The sequence below is a fragment of the Saccopteryx bilineata genome, chromosome 7, assembly GCF_036850765.1.
Source record: "Saccopteryx bilineata isolate mSacBil1 chromosome 7, mSacBil1_pri_phased_curated, whole genome shotgun sequence".
Taxonomy (NCBI): Eukaryota; Metazoa; Chordata; class Mammalia; order Chiroptera; family Emballonuridae; genus Saccopteryx; species Saccopteryx bilineata.
This window is the reverse complement of record NC_089496.1, coordinates 102,616,877-102,638,772: the sequence shown is the minus strand read 5'-3', so window position 1 is coordinate 102,638,772 and position 21,896 is coordinate 102,616,877. Positions and strand designations below refer to the sequence as shown.

At 43.5% G+C, this 21,896-nt stretch overlaps 1 protein-coding gene across 2 annotated transcripts in view; it reads left to right on the top strand.

The window, feature by feature from the left end:
• Positions 1-21,896, top strand: part of HSPA12A (heat shock protein family A (Hsp70) member 12A) — a 132,837-nt gene that overhangs the window by 586 nt on the left and 110,355 nt on the right. For both annotated transcript variants that reach the window (XM_066240482.1, XM_066240480.1), the window contains exon 2: positions 14,499-14,586. In XM_066240482.1, coding sequence (XP_066096579.1) covers positions 14,499-14,586 — 88 coding nt within the window. The remainder of the gene's footprint in view (positions 1-14,498; positions 14,587-21,896) is intronic.

Sequence of the window (21,896 nt, the reverse complement as noted above, 5' to 3'; positions counted from 1 at the left end):
CAGGGTTCGCTCACTAAGCTGCGCAGGTCCCGGGAGTTCGTTCATTCGGCCCGTATTTAACTACCTGTCCTGAGCCGAGCAGTGGACTCGCTGGGCGTTCTGGCGCGTCCTCCCCCGGGGAGATTAGTGGGGTGAAGTCAGCGGTAGGAAAAAACAGTGTCCATAAGGGTTTTGAGGTGAACCTTAAGGGGTGGTTGTGGTTCGGACAGGCTAAAGGGAGGGGGTGTTACAGGCAAGACTTGAGAAGGGGGAATGGAAGACTATCACTGGGTCATAGTCCCTCTCTGGGACCTTTACAGGCTGCTTGCGTCCTGCCCTTTTAAATGCAAGCTGCCTGCTTGGCTTCATTGGCACGGGCCAGGTGTCATATATAATTATAGAACTTCTGATGTGCGCCCTCTGCCCTATACTTATGCTGCAAGAATGGGCCGAGATGCACCGGGTGTTCGTGGTCTACTCTTGTGTGTTTGTGTTTCTGACCTAAGCAGATCACTTAGACTGGTTATGCTGCACTTGGCTCATCTGGAAAACACATCTTTACCTGCTCGGCCTGATTCACTGAGCACTTAGGGAGAAACGAGAAAGAGTGAGAAAACACTTTGAAACAAGATAGCTATTTACAATAGATGCATGTACATGTATAAAAACATTTGATGCTTGAAATACTGTAATAGGGACCCCAACATGCACCTGTTTCTGAACTTCATGTTTTTTCCGAAGCTCTAATGGAACGTCTCACTTTCGGGGGAGAGGGGTGTACTAAATCATCATAGACCTGCCTTATTCTTGCTAGAGGAACATCCCTCCATGGTAGGATCCAAGTCTGAGTCATCCTCCTGTGATGCAGAGCCTGCTCCCCCCGCCCCCCCCCCGCAGGGATGGAGCATGTGCTCTGTGGGATCGTGTTGAACGAACCTTTGTGCAGAATAAGCCTGCGCCATTGCTGCCGCTGTGCCATCCACCTTGGAACCTGTCCTCACGGCCCCCTGGGTGGAGGGCGCCCGTTCTCTGCTCTGCCTTTTCTTCAATGCCCGGTTGAGCCCTACATCAAAGAAGCCTTTCCCACACTCCAGCTCTCCTCACTCAGCCCTTCCTTTTTTTCTGAGTCCTTCCCTACTAGCAGCTTGGGCCACAAAGTTCAGTCTGCAGGGATTCCTTGACTCATTTGACACTTTGACAGAACATTGGCAGTATCCTGAGCTGGGACCACCATGTCTTCGAGTCTCTATGAAGACAGGGACTTGGTGTGTCTTTTCATCCCCAGCTGAATCAGCTGATAGAACAGATGCTCAGAAAATATTTGTTGAATGAATGAATGGATTTTGTGCATAATAGATGCTTAGTAAATACCTAACTCACAATCGAATGTTTTGGAGTTGGGTGAGTACTGAGTACACCAAGCTGGCTGGAGCAAAAGGTTTATTTTTAAGAACAGTGAGAAACAAGATGTAAAAATAGTCTGAAGTGAGATTGTGAAGGAGCTAGAATACCATTCTGTAAAAGTGGGAAGCCATCCCACATTTCTGAATATAGGATAGGCAAGATGGAAGTGGTATTTATTGTAGGGAGTTAAGTGGCAGCAGTGGGTAACCTGGGTGGCTGCTTGGTTATACAAAACACAGGAGACTCAGGCAGAAAATAATATAGATATAAGGGCCTAAATAATTTTAGTAGCAATGGGAAGAGAAAGGAGAAAGAGATAATAGGAACGGAGGGTGAAAATCACTTTGAGTGAGGTTGAGGAACCAAAGAAGACACCATTAAGGATAGCTTGTAAAATTTTGTTGCAGTTGACAGAAATGGGGTAAATGAGAGAGTGATTTGGTTTGGTTGGAACAGGATACATTTGATTAGACCTGTAGGGCACTGGCATCCCCGAGGAAAGGGAAGACTGAAATTACAGATACCCACAACGAATTTCAAGTGGAGAGAGAATAGATGAATCTTCTGGAAAGAAAAAGGAAAAAATCCTCTTGAACTAAGGATCTAAATATTGGGAAAGGGATATATTTAAGATGTAGGAAGAGGGTAAGGAGCTATCATAGGAGATCAACAAAAAGGGCTTAGGCATAAAAGAAGAAACTTCAAATCCTGGAGTCTAGGGCAGAGGGTTTGGGAACATGTCAGATGTGTGTGTGTATCTATGCACAGAATGAAGTCTGAAAGGATATGAGCATGTTAACTGTATCATCCTTGGGCAATGGGATCACAGGCCCTTTTATTTTCTTTATATATTGGTAGTATCTGATTTGCCTAAAATGAATGCATTACTTATATAATTTTGAAGAATTACATTAAAAATATTTGAGGGAAGGATGTTAAGTCAAATCTTACAGGAGAATTGAAGACTGAAAAGATGAGGGACTCAGTTCTTCCTTGTAGATCATTTTCTCTTCAGAAATAAAATTGTATGTAGGCTAAATAATGAATAAGTAACTCTGTCATTCCTGTTTACTTCTGTCACTCACTCAATCAACATTAATTGAATGCACCCATGTACCAGGCACTATTTTAGATGTTGTGGAGGAAAGCTGAGAATAAAAATAACATTTCTTCTCATTCTGGCATTTAAATTCTTTTATTTATATTTAGAGAGAGAGGGAGAGAGACAGGAAGGGAGAGAGATGAGAAGTATCAACTTGTAGTTGCAGCACTTTAGTTGTTTGTTGATTGCTTCTCATATGTGCCTTGACCTGGGGCTCCAGCTGAGCCAGTAACCCCTTGCTCAAGCCAGTAACCCCTTGCTCAAGCCAGTGACCTTGGGCTCAAGCCAGCGACCTTGGGCCTCAAGCCACAGATCTTTGGGCTTAAGCCAGTGGCCTTGGGATCATGGCCATGATCTCACACTCAAGCTGGTGACCTTGTACTTAAGCTGGTGAACCTGAGCTCAAGTTGGATGAGCCGTGCTCAAGTCAGAGCACGGGGTTTGGAACTTGGGACCTCTCTGCATGCAAGGTTGACACTCTATCTACTGCACCACCACCAGTCAGTCCTGGCACTTAAATTCTAATTGAACTCCAGTGGTGCTTACATTTTAGTGACCAATTGGAAAAATAAGTTGAAATAAAAGACGTGAAAGCATTTTGGAAAGTTGGTATGCTAGGGGTTTAAGAACCTGTTAGTGTTGACAGATTCAGAGAAAATAAAATGATTATTTATGAATATATCAATTTTCTTATTTTCCATAGATACAGAAATTCTGGGCTTTTAGCTATAGATCATTTTCATCCATGCATATGCATATTTTTTCTTTTTTTTTTTTCTGAAGTTGGAAATGGGGAGGCAGTCAGACAGACTCCCGCATGCGCCCTACTGGGATCCACCCAGCATGCCCACCAGGGGATGATGCTCTGCCCATCTGGGGCGTTGCTCTTTTGCAACCAGAGCCATTCTAGTGCCTGAGGCAGAGGCCATAGCGCCATCCTCAGCGTCCGGGCCAACTTTGCTCCAGTGGAGCCTTGGCTGTGGGAGGGGAAGAGAGAGACAGAGAGGAAGGAGGGGGGAGGGGTGGAGAAGCAGATGGGCGCTTCTCCTATGTGCGCTGGCCGGGAATCAAACCCGGGGCTCCTGCACGCCAGGCTGACACTCTACCACTGAGCCAACTGGCCAGAGCCAGCATATGCATATTTAATACATACTTAACACATTCCTTATTTAGTACCTTCATATTAAGGCTCAGTTCCAAGCGCACTTCCAGAGCATCAGAGCTTGAAAGGGGTGGAGTGGAGTACCGCCACCCCTGAAGGTATAAACTGGGGATTTGAGGAGGCAAGGGAAAGGAAGAGAAGGAAAGAGAAAAGAAAGGTTCAGGATTTATAGAAAATTCTGGAACATACCCAGGGAGAGAGGGTAGGATTTTATTCTCCCCTTTTAGAAAGAGAAGGAATATTAGAAAAAGGATACAGCCATGACTGTTAACTTCTCTTTGGAAGAGATGTATAATGTGCGACAGACCGTTTGGGAATTGGGAAACCCAGACTGGAATCCCAGCTGTCCCGAAGACCTCCTAGGACCTATTCAACAAAACGAGGGGGTTCTACGAGATTGGTGTTTCCTAACTTTTTTGATGAAGACTCTTTTTTTTTTTTTCAAACTATAAGAGAAAGTTTATTTAGAAAGTCACAGAGGTAGAAGTGAGCCATAGAAGAAATGGGCTCAGGAAATGATTTGGAGGCAAAAATGGACCCTGAAGCTTACGAGGGAGGGAGGGAGGGAGAGAGAGAGAGAGAGAGACCACACCTTGAGAGATGAGAGAGCTAGGAAAGGCAATGACATGCTCCAGAAGGAGAAAGAGCATGCCTGAAGACTCCTTTTTTTTTAATTTATTTTTTTTTTATTTTTTACAGAGACAGAGAGTCAGAGTGAGGGATAGACAGGGATAGACAGGAACGGAGAGATGAGAAGCATCAATCATTAGTTTTTCGTTGCGCATTGCGACACCTTAGTTGTTCATTGATTGCTTTCTCATATGTGCCTTGACCATGGACCTTCAGCAGACCGAGTAACCCCTTGCTTGAACAAGTGACCTTGGGTCCAAGCTGGTGAATTTTTGTTCAAACCAGATGAGTCCACGCTCAAGCTGGCGACCTCCGGGTCTCGAACCTGGGTCTTCCGCATCCCAGTCTGACACTCTATCCACTGCGCCACTGCCTGGTCAGGCCTGAAGACTCCTTTTTAACAATAAAAAATTGAGGACTCCTCTCCCATGTAATAGTGGTTACATATAGTGACTATGAATTCAGTAGTATGTCTAGAAGCATTTGTATTGCATTCATGGACACTTTGTACATATGACAAAGATGCTATTTCCAGGCAAGCCATTCTTCAGTGTTGAGAATGTGTTAGGTGTATGTCTGAAGTAATGGGACTCTTGTTCAGGGTCCATGGGCTTCTTGGAGATCTTGATTGAGAACCAAGGAATTGTGTCTCTCTACTTTGTAGCTCTGACTTAAGATAAAATATCAAGACATTATTAGTGTATTCCTATCTGCTAATGGAACCCTTCAGAGAAGAAATTAACCATTCTTCTGTATGTATTTCAACTAGAATATCTAAGCCATGTCAGACATTTTATAAATGAATGAGGATAAAGAAAAATGTATTTGTTCATTTCTCCTTAATTCTTTCTGACATCTTTATATAAATTGGAACTTGTTTGCCATGACTTTAGTGTTCAGAAGTGATTAGTTAGGTGTTATTCTGGGCTTGCTATCAAGTGCTTGTTAATTCTTCTTTCCTGCATTTGCCATCTGTGTTGAATATCATTTTTCATAGGGAACTAATGAACATGATTGCAGGTGTCTTTAATCATAGAATCATAGAAACTGGAGGCAGAATAGATGGAAATGTTCTTTTCCTCATCTAGAAAAAGGGACTAATAATGTTACCCTTACCCAGTCGTCATGAATGAAAATATGATTGCCAAGTTAATTGCAATATAAATAGCTGCAAATTAAATGCTGTGTAATAAAAGTAGAAATTACTTGACTAATAAAAATGTGGGTTTTTTTGTGATTTGATTTTTTCATTCCTAATGCCTTCTGGCAGTAGTCATTACCACTGTAGTAATAATAACAACAAAACCACAACATCAACTACCATTGATGGAGCACTTTTATGTGCCTGGGGCTTTCTGTGCATCATCCCATTGAGTCTTCCGAACAACCACGAAATACAAGCGATTGCCCCAAGGTTACACAGTGGAGCTGGAGTGTAAACCCGGGTCCAGCTGACTCCATTGCCCATGCATTTCCCATTGGGCTGTTCTGCTTCTCAAATCTAGCACCCTCTAAGAGATTCTGCTGTCTCATGTCAGCTGGACTCTGGCCCGTTCTCTGCCAGTTGAGTTGCCTACTTTGAGGGCTTGGAGTAAGAGGCCTAGATAAGTGATATTATCCAGTTGATCACTGGTTTTCGCTCTGGGCTGCACATTAAAATCACCTGGAGATTCTACTAGATTCTTCTAGAATCTAAGCACCATTAGAATTTCAGCATCATGAAGAGAAGGATTTTCTATTTTATTCACTGCTGTAGTAGTGACCTATGAAATCAGAGTCTCTAAGGGTGGGGCCCAAGCATAAGTATTTTTTAATATCTGATGTTAGTGTGCAGCTGAGGTTGAAGCCAGGGCTCTAAAAGATTTCTTCATGGATCATGTCAGAAAGAGAATGACTTCACCAGGAATGGTTTGATAATGGATACAGCTATGATGGCTTAGAAGTAGTGGGTCTTGAAATCAGACCCCTCGGGTTCAAGTCCTAGTTCTTTCCGTTCTCAGCTGTGTGACCTTCTACAAGTTCCTAAACCTCTCTGAGCCCATTTCTCTGTTGCTAATATTTTCAATTTCAGAGGATTGCTATGAAATTAAATTTTAAAATCCTATGAACTTCTTCCCACTGTGTCCAACACATAGTAAATGATGTCATTATTACCAAAGAAATCGAGGACAAGGAAAATACAGCATTTTTAGCAGTTTTGCATTACTTATCGGAAACCCTTTATTTAGCTTTGTACAGAAGTTCAGAGGGAATTGCATTAAATGATAAGGGGAACTTCCCCTCCCTTTAAAAGCAGTATTAGTGACCTTTTGAGGTGATCAAAATCTTTCACTTTCATTTTAACCTTTACCATTTGTGCACATTATAAAGTTGATGGGTTATTTCTCCCTTTCTTCCCAAATAAAGCAGAGAGCTAGAGCTATAGTCCTAAAGTGAGCGCACAAAGCTGACATTCCTGTCAAAGGCTGTTTTAGCGTTAGTCTTCCGGTCATTTGTTCAAAGAGCTTTGACACTGAAGACCAAAAGATACTGTCGGAGATGCTACCACTGGCAGTTTAATTGGTATTTTTCAGGTATAGACACACAGTTCTATGTACGCAGAATGAAATTGGAAGAAAGGCCATTATCTAGTGAGTTCAGACAGTAAAGAGAAAGGGAAAACATCGGGCAAGAAGAGAAATCCTGTAAGCAAGCTATTTTGCCATTTTTAAATGGATAATTTTTAAGTTTATAGAAGTAGATACAACTTAGGAATATTTTGTGACATAATAATGGGGCTAATAAAGCAAGTACCTATAACATATTCTACAAAAGTAGTTCTTTTTTTAAATATAGAAGTAGCAAACTAAAAACAGTCATAGCGTTTATTGTGAATGGAGAAAAGGTTAACCATTTTTTTCCACATAGGGGCAGCAAAGAAGAAAGAGGGGAAGAGGCCCAGTTAAGTGAACCAGGTAGAGGTTTTATCAAGTTATGGCTGAAAATGTTTTCTCTGTCTGTTACTAAGGCAAATATTGATTGGGTTTGTCTCCTGGCCCCTGAGAGTTGTGTGACCACTTATTCTGTTGCTGCACTTAAATGAGAGCTAATAAATTGTTCGACTTTTGTAATTAAACTTAAGACCCTGGTTGAAGGGGATTTTAGCTTCTCTGAAAATGTACTTTAAGTTAATCTGCTTAAGAGGAATTATCTATTTCTTTTTAGCAAAACGACAAGACAGCCTCTGCTTTTATAACTGGTGACGTCTATCAGCCTGGCTGTGAATTTTATGGTAATGTTAATCTCCAAAACGGGAAGCTTTACAAAATTGTGGGATTTAAAATTTTTTCTTGTCACAAATGTAGGTCTCAACCCTTTACAGTTGTTATTGGCAAAGTGTAGGGTTGTCTTATGTTGTTGTTTTTCTCTTTTTCTTCCTTGATTTGCGTGTTTGTTTGTTTGTTTTTTGGGTCCTGTTTAAGAATTTGGAGGATTTTCGTTACTCAAATAGTTTTTTAAAATGCTAGTCACAGACTCAGGTGAGGATTATTTCCTGAAGAATTATGATTTGTGGGGGGAGTAAATTTCCAGGAATTTTTAGCAAATAAAATAATTTTACACCAATTCCTCAATATTGATTTGATTTTACTGTATCTCTTTTATATGTGACAATCATATAAAGTTATCATTGGAGCCCTGTGGACTTCCAAACTTATTTAAGCTGACACTTGTGGATGAATCTCTGTTACCAGCCTAATGTGTTAGATTAAATTTCTGTCCAGTTAAAAAAAATACACAGAATTGTATATTAACAAGGGATAATGGATTCTGTTTTTAATGAACTAATACAGTTATTATATTTTGTGATTATGCATTCAACACCTGAGGTGGGCATTATAGAAATAAAAGTCAGAAACAAATAATGTTTCCACTAAAACTTGAAAGAGAGACTTAGTAAGAATGAAAGACTACAATGTTATTTCTAGAGTGGAAATAATTGTAACATGTTAAAGATACGTGGCTTGGGCTGTATGTAGTCTGCACACCACATTTTTTGTGTTACAGTCTGGGGATAGGAAGGAAAAGGAAAGTGCAGGAGAATCTAGCACACTAAGACTCAGACAGAAATGATTGATACACAGGGGTGGACGAAAGTAGATTTACAATCATGAGTATGCAAAACACAGTTTTTTTTTCTTGTATTATTATTTATTAATTATTGTATTACTTTCCATTCGTACAGCTGTAAGCCTACTTTGGCCAGCCCCTCCCTGTATATTAGGATGATTTTGTGTGATAGCACTTTCACTGGAAATAAATAATTAAAGTAGAAGTGAGGTTTGGAAGAGAAGTGTCTGTGTGCTTGTCCTGACCTCTGTTTCTTTTGTGTGCGTGGAGATAGGGCCCAAGGAAGCCACGTGAGCGATCCAGGGCCCACTCCCTTCCCCTGCCCTGGTCGGACTCGCAAAGCTCCCTGAAGGAGCTCGTCCCGTTCAACAGTTGCTGTTAGACTGTTGTAAAAATTTGAATTGATTTCTAAACAACTGAGTGATTTGAAATATCCCTGAGCTATTCTAGGTAACCATCTTGCCCAAAGTTCATGGCCAAATATTTGCACTCCATTCTGATAAACTTTATGGGGATTTGAAAATAGAGAGGATTGTGAACCAAAGTCGTGAGTCAGGTCTCTTCATAGAGAAGAGCTGTCTCAGGCAACTGTAGATAGCTGTACTCGCTGAAGAATTTTTGTACCTTTAAATTTTAAACATAGAATACTAATCTGAGAGATCCGGTACCAGATTTCTTTTTGATGTAAAATTATTTTATGTCAACACTTGTTGGGATTTTTATTAACTGTGGATCCGAACTCAGCTTTGGTGCTTAATCATAGATGCTTTCTTTTCTTTATAGCTAGGCTGACTGCTTATAAGGGGAAAATAAATTTGCTGTGCTCATGTTGAGAATACAAAATAAAAAAACTATGTTTTGTAGAGGAAGAACAAAAAACATAATGTATAAAGTATGGTATTTGAATAAGTAAACTATATGTTTATCAATTTATAAACTTCAGAATGAATATTGTCCTAAGAATGATTACTTTACTGGAAATACTATCTATTTGAATTTTTAACTAAGACCATTGCAAGGAAAATATTATCTGTAATAATTTTTTCTCTATATTTCTCATAAACCTATTATTGGAGAATTAATTGTCTTTTTGAGATAATTATAAATCTGCAAAAGCAGGAAATGCAAGCAAATTGAAGAATTCAAAATTATAAGCTCTTTTTGAATTTATATTTGCAATAGACTTTATCTCCAAGTATTATTTGTTATATGAGAACAAAAGGAATCACCATGTGTGTGTTTTTTTTGTTGTTGTTGTTTGTTTTTAAACTAAAGAGAACCGTTCTTACCTTCCCTTGTGTATGTTGTCTGGGTTTGACTCTGATTCACCAGGGGCATGCCTTGAACTTTCCACACTCTTTTTTCAAGCTTTAATGCTAAGAAGAAAGCACTATCCTGCTTGGCACAAAACTAGACCCTGGCTGGTGGATCGGACAGAGAATGTCACATACACGCCTGTACCGTCCAGGGTTAAGGCTTGGCTTTTACATACTATCAGCCTATACAATTACTGTATTTATGAGAGACTCACCTTGCTTTCCAAATTCAGGCTTTAGGATTATAGACCTCATGCTATTCTGCCTCATCTATTTTTGACAAAATATATAGGTAAAGTTTTAGGGTTTCTTATGGTAGGCATCTAAGACTAGTCTTTTGGAGCAGTCATACATGTGTTGTTCCTAAAATGCATCTCTTTCAGTTGGTATTTTAAGATAAGCTATAACTCTGGAAGGATATGATTAGAGAAAAGGGATTTTGATCCTGTGTCAGACAAACTGGAGAAAAAGCAGAATATAGAAACACTCCTTTGGCTGTTCAGTGCTTTCTGACTTTTGAAAGAAAGGAAACTTTGCAGTATGTAATTCTTAAAAGGTTGCAAGAAATAAAAAAGTAGAACCAGGCTTTTTATGGAGGAGAAAGCGAGGTCTCTGCGTGTATAGCTTCCGTCACGTCTGACTTAGTCGTACAAACTGCAGCCGAGATACTCATTTAGAACGGTCCCCTGCGTCCGACCAAGGCATAAAATAGAAGATCTTTTCCTTCCCTTAGCTATATCAATATCAATAGTAGCTCTGTATCAATTCAGGAGCCATAAAACAAAGTTCAGAGTGACCTTCTTTTCTAACTGGAAAGTAAGGACATCTTGTATAGGGAATACAGGCTTTTCAACAGGTACGTTATCCATCAGCCTGATGTTAACTTTTTATTTAAATATAAAAAATCTTTTTAATACTTAAATATAAAGTATAAAAGTCTTAAATTAACTTTTAGTGGCTGAGATACATGTTGGTAACAAGAGTAAATGCTAAGTATCAATAAATAGAGGGCCAGGTTGAAATGTCCATGGCTCTCACTCCATAAGTAAATTTACACTTATGAAGTGTTAGCTCTTCCCCTTCAGAACGATCACATCGTAGCCCAGGTTATAATTCTCACCACTCCGCACACATCTCACCAGTTAGGTGTGCTTGGATATAGGAATTATGCAGCATTTAAAAATATACTCTTTGATTTTCAAACGCACGCCCAATATCTTGACCAACCCTATTTGGTATGAAGTTCGAACAAACATAATTCAAGGTGAATTTTGACCTCGTGAAGTCAGTTGGTTTAAAATGTGTTGCAAAGACCCATGAGGAATAAGCCTGTGAGACACGCCATTTTGCTGTCTCTGAACAGACCTTTTGCATCGTGTGCAAAGAAACCAAAGAGGAGACCAGTCCTGCGGCTCCCGTCGGACTGACATTCGTTCCGCTGACAATGGGCTTGTTTGGTTTGTTTTTTCCTCTTCAAACGCTCTCCTTACCCCCATCCAGAAATATGATGAATGGTGTTAACGCCATCCACTCACACTCTCACTCTGGGAGTTCACGCAGAGGACACGGGGCCCGAGGGTGCGGACCAGCTACCCCGGTGCCTCCCACTGCCAACCAACGCCACCTTCCCTGTGCATTCCTGGAGGTTCCTACCAGCGGGCATGGGACTCCAGCCTTGATAGTCTAGACTTCCTATCTTGGCCGCAGGGGCTTTACTCAACCCACTTCTACTCTGTCTCCACTGCCTATCTCATAGGCAAAGCTGCTAGACACAACTGTGGTTATATTAACTGCTCGTTCATTTGCCATTGTAGAAATCATTTTGGTAGATGAGGAAATCATACAGCCAGGTTGAATTTTGGGGTCATGTAATTCCACATCCTCATTTTACAAACGAAAACAATAGCAGCAACAACAAACTTCTCATACAAGCTACAGAAGCACAGACTTTGCCTCCTCTTCCCATAAATAAATCTCTGGCCATTTGTGCAAGGCCGCCAATGTAATTCTTCCTGTTCAGGAGTCAATTTATTTAACGTGTTTAAATTTAAGGAATTTAAAAAATTCTCTTCACTATGTGGATAGGTAAAGGAAAAAATATCGTTTATTATATACGTCATATTTTTGTGGAATATGTCACCACCGTAACTGAATATCTGTGTATTCTGACAACATTACAAGATTTATAATGCTAAAATCCAAAATTTCTAAATTCTAAGGAAAAAAAATCCCTGCGGCATCTACTTACAAGTTATGAAACTAGTACCATGACCTTTTAGAGGTTTAGATGTAAAAAGTTTTACAGCTTTCTTCAGATTTATCATTTTAAATGGCCTTTTTACTGAATACCCCATACTCTCTCTATGTGTCAAGCAGGCAGATGTTTTTTGCCCTTTTAAAAAAGTACAGTAATAAGTATGATTACTGCTTACTTCATCAGCTACAAAAAAAAAAAAAAAAATCATGATTCATTCTGTTAGAAGGTGATTCACCTGAAACGTTCCCAAATTAGTAATCTTAGTAACCTGGCCACATCTCACTTAACAAGTGCTGTTTCCCACCAATTAAATTGAAAAAAAAGAAGAAGAAAAGCCTCTCTTTCATTCAGATACAAATATAGGCGTTCACCTGTCAGAGGAGAATGAAATCATCACCAACAGCTGTTTATTTTGCTGGCCGGTTCATACCTACAACAAAGTGATTTTCCCCAGGTGAATTACTCTCACGTTGGTGTGGCGACGACTATTAAAGTATTTATGAAAACTGAAGTGTGTAGTCCCTGTTCCTACAATGTGTCACTGCTGCCGCCAAGTGACAAGTCTGAAGAATCAGCAACTCTTACCCAGTTAGAGCGTCAGTCCTTCCTTTCCTAAACCCAGGCTCCTGCTGCCTCCTAGACAAAGATGCTGTCATCTTGTGCAAGAAGGAAGACGCTCTCCTAAATCACATTTGACCAATGCAGGCATCCCTTCGCGTTCATGGCTTCCCAGGAAAGAATGGCTTGGGTGATGAAGAAAATAATGTCTTTCCCTGGACTATTTTAGGGTGGAGGGAGTTTTGAGTTCAGTTTGGTTCATTTCCCACAACCTCACACAAAATCATACTGTATTGCTACGGGAAGGGAAATTCTCTGTCTTGAAATCCCATCAGTCACACCCAAAACTTATAACTCTAAACACGCAAGCACTTGGGGACGTATACAAAGGCTGCTCTCTCCAGCCCCCTCGTTCTTGAACTGGGCTAAGAGCTTTTCAATTGCTGTGACATTTTCAGCCAGGGAAGTAGTCGTTGTCCTCGCAGGGCAATGTTTTACAGGCAATTACTTTATATGATCAATGGAGCAATTCCCCTTCCAGAATGGAACCAAAGCGATCAAGTTAAATCATTAAAGAGAGAAAGAGAGAGCGGGAGAAAGGATTCATCTCATTAGCAGGTGCCTGTGCTGCAGGCTCCGCGGAGGCGCACCATGTCACTGGCCCTTTAAGACAAACGGCTGCGCCGGCTCCACCACCGCCACCCCCTCCCCTGTAGCTGTTGACAGGTCTGAACCTCCCTAGCAGCCCATTGTGGCCGCAGTAGGAGGCACCTGCAGAAAATGTGCCAAAACCAGGCAGGGAGCAAGAGCTTTTCAATAAGCTCCGCAGCTGGAGAGGAGAGGCGCACTAAACAAGCAGGCGCGGACCAGGCATGTGATGGGGAAAGGGGTCAAAGCGGGGCACCTCCTATCGGCTTTCTGAGCACTGTTCGCTTCAATTGGCTGACATCTTCTAGCTGGCTTTTCTCTATTTGCTTAATATGCTGTGGTATTTAGCTTAAAAGCACTAAATGCTCCATCACGATGAGCTGCTCTCTCTCTCTCTCTCTCTTCCCCATTTACTGTTATTAAGGACGTTTTCCAGTATTTTCTCTCGCTTTCTGCCCCAAACTAAGATTGCTTTCTTTTCCTTCTCCCTCGCGACGAGTTACAGGCCCTCTCTAACCACACGCAGCCCGCGTGATTTTACTCGTCTTTAATTCAGAGACAAGTTAAAACTCTCCAAATTCAGGATGTGTGCAACCTTCCCAAAGCACACACATCCTGCCTGCGCCCAGCACGGCTCTGCAGGCTGCACCGCGTTTCAGCTCAGTAAACATTTATTGTGCATCTACTGTGCGCCGGCCACTGTTCTCCGGGCTTCTAGAAATCCGGAGGCTCACAAGACAGGCTGCCCCTCGTGCTGTTTAGGATCCAACAGAGAGGCTAAAAAGCTCGTATAACCGCGGGTTTTAGGGATTTGCTTTGCACCTTGCACTTCTCTTTGTAGAATTCACAGTCCTTTTGAGAAAAAGCAGGTGGAGGGGGCAGGGAGGGACCTGGGGCGTGCTGGTGGCGCAGGGGCCTTGGGGAACAGGGGACAGTCTCCATTTCTCCTCTCCTCCATGTAGGCTAGATGAGAACCAGGCATAGCTTCTCAATTTTGGCAGCTCTTCTTGGTCCACAATGCCACACCTTTTACAAGCTTTCTGGTTGTTACCATGCTTCTGTCTATTCTCTCACTTGAAGTTGTAAGGCATTATGTTCTGAGAGCAGCCGGCCAGACTCAGAGCCAACCGCTCTGCCCAGGGCCACGCAGAGAGTTAGGTAGCGGTGAGTGCAAAGGCCGCAGGAACGGGCCCCTCCGCTGCCCATCTAAAACCTGTCTCCTGCCTGAGCTGCCCCTTCCTCTGTCAGCCAGCATGGGCGCACCACTGGACAGCAGCATGGAGACAGAGGAACACAGTGACATTTTCACGGCGAAACTCTTTTCCCCTCCCACAGATGGAGAGTGTTGGCGTGTACGGATTCTGTGGCTGTACAGCAAAGAGCAAAATGAAGTGTGACTCAAGGTGGGAAGCAACCGCCTCAGGTAGGAAACGAACTAATGTGTGTAAGTATCAAAGCAGCATCTGAAACGGTTACCCTAGAACTTCGTTCCTTTGGAGAGGAACTAGGAACCCGTGAAGCGCGTCCATGGAGACATAAGCAGACGTAAGACATTGACTAACCGGCTGCAAAACACCTGCTTCTTTGGAATGCCAAGTGGGTGGAGGTGTGAGTGAAAGGGTATTACGGAGGCACTACTGGGGTCAGGAAATGAAATCGTTTCCCATTGACCGGAAGCCTGGAACAGCTGCTGTCTGTGGCTCGTGGAGCGGACCTGGCATGGGTCTAGCCTGCTGGGCACACCCTGTCCCCTGCTCCGCTCTGTTTGGGCGCATAGTGAGGCAGGAAGAGGTGGTCCCCCCCCCCAGCTTGTTTGTGCCTTAACATGTCTCTCCTCTTGGAGGACTGGTCCTCTTCTCCCTTATCCCCCAGCGCCTCCCTCCAATTCTGGAGAAAACAAGTGGACTATTCATGTAAAAAGAGAAAGAGTGAGCAGGGAGGTGGGGGGTTGGGGGGAGATGCCACCGACAAACTCCATTGAAAGCCATTGGCTGTTCATTTACATTCACACTTTTTAAAAAAATGTTAACTAATGATGTTAAATGGTTTGCCAAAGGTCCTGGCAGGTCAGTTGTAGAAGTGTCATTTCTGCCTAATTAGGGCTCTTGTGGCTGCCCGGGGCCTCCCAGTGCAACTGGTGACAAGCCTAGAGCTGACAGCTTCAATTGGTGCCAATAGGAAGGTTGGACCGGTCATGTTTTCCAACTCAGCCAGGTGTTTGCTGAATGGGGGTGGGGACTGGGGAGATCTGAGCGCCTCTATGATCCTTTTTCTTTCACTGCTCCCTGCCAAGTCCTTCCCCTTTGCCTATCTTGTCTTGTGTCAAGGTCAAGAATGGGCTTTGCTAAATCAGCAATTTGGGTTATCTCTGGGAGGTCATTAGCAATCCCCAGCCCAGACATTTCAAGTGATCTCAGACCCAGATGCTAGATTTTTTTTTCTCCCTAAAAATCAGAGAGTAGGAAAAGAAAAGAAAATTTTAGGCGAGAAAAACAGCAAACAAACAAACAAAAAAGAAAACCCAACAAGAGTAGGAAGAAAACAAAAGAAAATAAAAAAGACTCAGAAAATTCAGCATAGACATTTATGATCATAAAATTGCTTGAAGAGAAAACAGCTAAAGCATCCTGATCAATGCCTTCAATGTTTTAAAGGAGAAAAGGCAATAATTAAAAACCCCATCACATTCAATTGGCATTAGAGCACCTGTCACATAGTAGCTGCTCAATAAATAATTTATTGTTTGATATGATTTTTCAGGCCAAAAAAACAACAACAAAAAAACCCACGTTGCCTGAGAAACAAAAAGTGATTGGCAGCAATCCTGCTACTTTTCATGCGTGCTTCGGGTGTTTCTGCAACGCTCTTTGAATTTCTCAGTTGACCATAAAACACAGGCTAAGTTTGAGTACCGCACAATGGGTTGCTATGATTAGCTTATTTTTTGTTTTTTCTCCTCTCCTACATTTTTTTGTTTTTGTTTTTTTAACAACTTAAAACAAGCCAAACCCCACTGGCGCTCGGCAGCCTTGCAGAAGCACAAGGCAAGGAGGCAGTCCCGTGGCAGGGACAGGACACCCGTGTCCAGAATTTGGATTTGACATTCTGGCCGATCCTGCAGGGAAGACGGCACTTCTTTGTGCCTGAATCGAATATACCAGCACTGGAACACATAAACTCACATACATGTGCTAAGTGTGGTAGTGGGTCTGTTGGACAAGGAATGGCAAGGGTTAATATATGAGCATTTGGGGGCAGTGCTGTGTTAAAAGGGAAAAGCGACCTGAAAAAAGCAATGTTTGGTGAAAAATCTAGGACCAGACCCAAAAGGTGACAGCTCTGAAAAGGAGGCAGGAGGGTACGCTGATGGGCGTCTGAAACGACATTTTTAGCTTTATTTTTCTCACCCAGTGACCCCTTCCCCACCTGCTGCCTTTGTTTTCTCTAATACGGGCAATGGAAATGGAACCGGGGAAACAGACTGTTTAGTCTGTTGATTCGATCAAAGGAGTGTTGTGAAGATTAAGTTTAGAGACAACATATATAGGCACACCTGGGACAATAGCTGGCACATACCAGGTGCCCAGTAGCAGTGAATTTCCTTCCTGCTGTCCTGAGTCCTTTCTCCTTGGAGAGCACGTGCTGTTCTGTGGTGTCAGGTTATTTTCTCAATACCCAGGACGTTTATGAACAAAGAGAATTAATATAATCGACTAATAATAGGCTGACCTCATGAATGATAAGTGAACAGATAAAACTACCCATATTCCAAAGGTTTACCTGCCTGTCTCTAACTTTTCCTCCAGGGATCTCCTTTGTGGTTAAATTCCCTCCAAAGATGCACTTTGCAATTTTGTCTCTCCCTTCAACGCTCCTTTTCTTCTTTTTCTTCTTCAGTGACCTCCTCTTCCTTTTTTTCCTCATACTGTTGTTATCCTGGGACATGATTCACTTCTGGTTTCAGTACTAGCCCCTCCCTGGGCTCTGCAACCACCACAAATCAATTTTAGAACAACTTTCATCACCCCAAAAGGAAACTCTTCTACCCATTAACAATCACTCTCTACTTTCCCCCAAAGCCCCAGCTCTGGGAAACCACTAATTGCTTTTGTCGCTCTAGAGTTGCCTATTCTGGACATTTCATATAAATGAAACCATGCAGTATGTGGTCTTTTTAAACTGCTTCTTCATTTAGCATGATGCGTTTAAGGTTCATCATCCATGTTGTAGCATGCAGCAGTGTTTCACTTCTTACTGCTAAATAATATTCTACTGTATGGATATGGCACATTTTGTTAATCCGTTAGCCAGCTGATAGACATGTGGGTTGTTCCCACTTATTTATATACTGGTTTCTGTGCAGATACATGTTTTCACTTCTCTTGAGTACATACCCAGGAGTGGAATTGCTGGGTCATATGGTAACGCTGTGTTTAAACTTTTGAGGGTGCCAGGCTGTTTTCCGAAGCCATGGCACCATTTTGCATTCCAGCCAGCAATGTATGAGGGTTCCAATTTCCCCACATCCTCGCCAACACTTATTATTATCTGTCCTTTTTATTATAGTCATCCTTGTGGGTGTGAAGTAACATCTCATTTGATTTGCTTTTCACTGATGCCTTCTCATGTGATTATTGGCCATTTGTATACCTTCTTTGGAGAAATATCTATTCAGATCCTTTGCCCATTTTTTCAGTTGGGTTACGCCTCTCTATTATTGATTTGTAAGAGTTCTTTATATATTCTACATGCAAATCCCTTATCAGATATATGATTTGCAAATAACATCTCCCATTCTGTGGGTTGTCTTTTTGGTTTCTTTAATAGTGTTCTTTGAAGCATGAAAGTTTAAAATTTTTAAGTCCAATTTACTTTTTTTTCTTTTTACTTGTGCTTTTGGTGTTTTATTAAAGAAATCATTACCTAATGTAAAGTCACAAAGATTTATGTCTAAGTTTTTCTTCTAGTGAAAGTTTTATGGTATTAGCTCTTCCATAGAGGTCTTTAAACCATTCTGAACCCATCTTTATATACGGTGTGAGGTAGGAGGCCCAGCTTCATTGTTCTGTATGATGTTTAGCTGTCCCAGTGCCATGTACTGAAAAGCTTATTCTTTCCCTACTAAGTTGTTTTAGCGGCCTTGTCAAAAATAAGTTGACTATAGCCTGACCAGCGGTGGCGCAGTGGATAGAGTGTTGGACTAGGATGCAGAGGACCCAGGCTCGAGACCCCGAGGTTGCCAGCTTCAGTGCGGGCTCATCTGGTTTGAGCAAAGCTCACCAGTTTGTACCCAAGGTCGCTGGCTTGAGCAAGAGGTTACTCGGTCTGTTGAAGGCCCACGGTCAAGGCACATGTGAGAAAGCAATCAATGAACAACTAAGGTGTCGCAACAAAAAACTGATGATTGATGCTTCTCAACTCTCTCCGTTCCTGTCTGTCTGTCCATCCCTATCTATCCCTCTCTCTCTTTTTGTCTCTGTAAAAAAATAAAAAAAATAAAAAAGCAGTTGACTGACTATAAATGTGAACTCTGAAGGCTATTTTGGAACTCTCAAGTTAATTTTGTCTATCTGTCTGTCCTTATCCACTACCACACTGTCTTGATTATTGAGGTTCTGTAGTAAGTTTTGAAATTGCAAAGTGAGATGTGTCTTCCCACTTTGTTCTTATTTTTCAAGATTGTTTTGGTTGTTCTGGATCGCTTGCATATCCATGTGAATTTAGGGCCCACTTGTCAATTTCTGCAAAGAAGCCAGCTGGGATTTTTATGAAGATGGTTTTGAAACTGGAGATCACTTTGGGGAGTACTGCCGTGTCACCAGTACTGAGTCTTCTGGTTCGTGAACCTGGAATGCCTTTTGTTCAGACTTCTTTAATTTCTTTCAGTAATATTTTGTAGTTTTCAGAGTATCAGTATTACATGTCTTTTGTCCGTTTCTAAGTGTTTTATTATTTTTGGTGCTATTGTAAATGAAATTGTTTTCTCAATTTCATTTTTGGATTGTTCATTTTATATCCCTTTTGGAATGTGGTCTTTAAAAATATTGAACTAGCAACGAACAGCAGCAGGATGCCCACCTGCCACTTGTGGATACAGCAGTAAATAAAACATGAAAATTGCCCTGGCTGGTTGGCTCAATGGTAGAGCATCGGCCTGGTGTGCAGGAGTCCCGTGTTCAATTCCCGGCCAGGGCACACAGGAGAAGTGCCCATCTGCTTCTCCACCCCTCCCCCTCTTCTTCCTCTCTGTCTTTCTCTTCCCCTCCCGCAGCCAAGGCTCCACTGGAGCAAAGTTGGCCCGGGCACTGAGGATGGCTCTATGGCCTCTGCCTCAGGCGCTAGAATGGCTCTGGTTGCAACAGAGCAACGCCCCAGATGGGCAGAGCATCGCCCCCTGGTGGGCGTGCCAGGTGGGTCCTGGTCAGGCGCATGCGGGAATCTGTCAAACTGCCTCCCCGTTTCCAACTTCAGAAAAAAAAACATGAAAATTTCTGCCTGACCAGGTAGTGATGCAGTGGATAGAGCATCAGATTGGGATGCAGAGGACTCAGGTTCGAAACCCTGAGGTCGCTGGCTTGAGCACATGCTCATCTGGCTTGAGTGTAGGGTCACTACCTTGAGCCCAAAGGTTGCTGGCTTGAAGCCCAAGGTCACTGGCTTGAGCAAGGGGTCACTAGCTCTGCTGTAGCCCCCCAATCAAGGCACATATAAGAAAGCAATCATTGAGCAACTAAGGTGCCATAATGAAGAATTGATGCTTCTCATCTCCCTTGCTGTCTGTCCCTCTCTCTGACTCTGCCTCTGAAAAAAAAAAATTCCTGTCCTCACTCTACATTTGTGTGTGTGTGTGTGTGTGTGTGTGTGTACCACTTGTAACAAATATGTCGAATGATAAATGATACAGAAAAAATAAAGCCGAATGAGGGATATGGTGTGATGGGGTGGGAATGGGGTTAGCATTTAAAGTGGGGAGCCCAAGGAGGCCTTGCTGAGAAGGTGACATGTGAGCAGCAGCCTGAGGAGGCCAGTGGCTGAGCCTTGTGGCTGTCTGAGCAGGAGCACCCTGGGCAGTGGCTGAGCCGTGTGGCTGTCTGAGCAGGAGCACCTGGGCAGAGGCTGAGCCGTGTGGCTGTCTGAGCAGGAGCACCCTGGGCAGTGGCTGAGCCGTGTGGCTGTCTGAGCAGGAGCACCCTGGGCAGTGGCTGAGCCGTGTGGCTGTCTGAGCAGGAGCACCCTGGGCAGTGGCTGAGCCGTGTGGCTGTCTGAGCAGGAGCACCTGGGCAGAGGCTGAGCCGTGTGGCTGTCTGAGCAGGAGCACCCTGGGCAGTGGCTGAGCCGTGTGGCTGTCTGAGCAGGAGCACCCTGGGCAGTGGCTGAGCCGTGTGGCTGTCTGAGCAGGAGCACCCTGGGCAGAGGCGCAGCTGGTGCCAAGCTCCCGAGGTGGGAGTTGCCTTGGGTGCCAGGTAGGCCTCGGAGGCCGTGGTGAGGGTTCCAGCTTCTCCTCTGAGCTGGGAAGCCAGACTCTCGAGCGGAGGCGTGGCATGATCTGACTTTCACTTTTAAAGGACCTCAATGGTCATGTTGAGATGAGTTTGGTGAGGAGTGGGATTGGCCGAAGAGAGGCAGGGAGACCTGTTAGAAAGCTATTGCAAGGTGTAGCTGGGAACTGGTTCAGATTAGGGTGACAGAAATTGGAAGGGGAGGCCCAGGATTTCTGGCAACTGGATGTAGGTGTGAAAAAGAGAGAAGAGTAAGAATGATGCCCAATAATGTTGGCATTTTTGGTCTGAGCAAAAGGAAGGGTGGAGCCACCAATTCCTGAGGCACAGATGGTGGGGGGAGGGGTAGGCTTGGGAGGAGGAGGTTAGGCATTGGGTTTGGGGCCTGTTAGTTACCTATTAGGCAGGTGAGTGGCGGCGAGTGAGCTCAGACTAGAAATGCCAGACCGGGTGTTGTACCACACACATGGTGTTTAAAGCCAAGAAATGGAGGGATGCCTCAAGGAGGGAGCGCCGATGGGAAAGAGAGGTCTGCAGACTGCAGCAGGGGCGCCCCCACTTTTAGAGCTCACGGGGATGAGGAATCACCAGGGAAGGAGTCTGGGACGCTGTGTCATTGAAGGAAGGGGAAACCAGGTGTCCTTGAAGTCGAATGAAGACAGTATTTCCAGGAAGAGCGGTAGTCTGCTATGTCAGGTGGTGCTAACGGGCCCTGTCTGATGTAGACTGAGAAGTCACGTATATTTGTGGCCTTTGTGGCCACAGGAGTGGCGGAAACAACAGGCAGGTACTAGGTACCACCCGAATCCTCTCACAGGCTGGGCGCAACCCCACTCCTCTCCAAGTGATCCCAGTGACTGTCCTCTGCACAAGTCCCCAACTCCAGCCCCATCCTCCTGCCTCGATCGTGGTCCCTGAAGTAGCCAAAATGTGTTGTAGGGCCCTCACAGTGGTGGGGGCAGTGTGGAGATGCATCTGGGTCCCCCTCCCTCGGTCACTGCGGTTCCACTTGGTGTGGAGCAGCTGAGCAGAGAAAAGAACTGGTGGTGAGAGGGCTCTACTGAGCGGGTGGGGCTCTGCTGAGGGCAGGGCCCCACTGAGGGGTGGGGCACCTCAGGGAGGGGCCAACAGGGTCAGCAGGCTCAAAGGTTCCTGGCTGGGATGGAGCTCAGATGCCAGGCTAAGGTGTTTAGGGAGAATGAAAAGAGGACTGATGTGATGAGGTCTGTCCCTG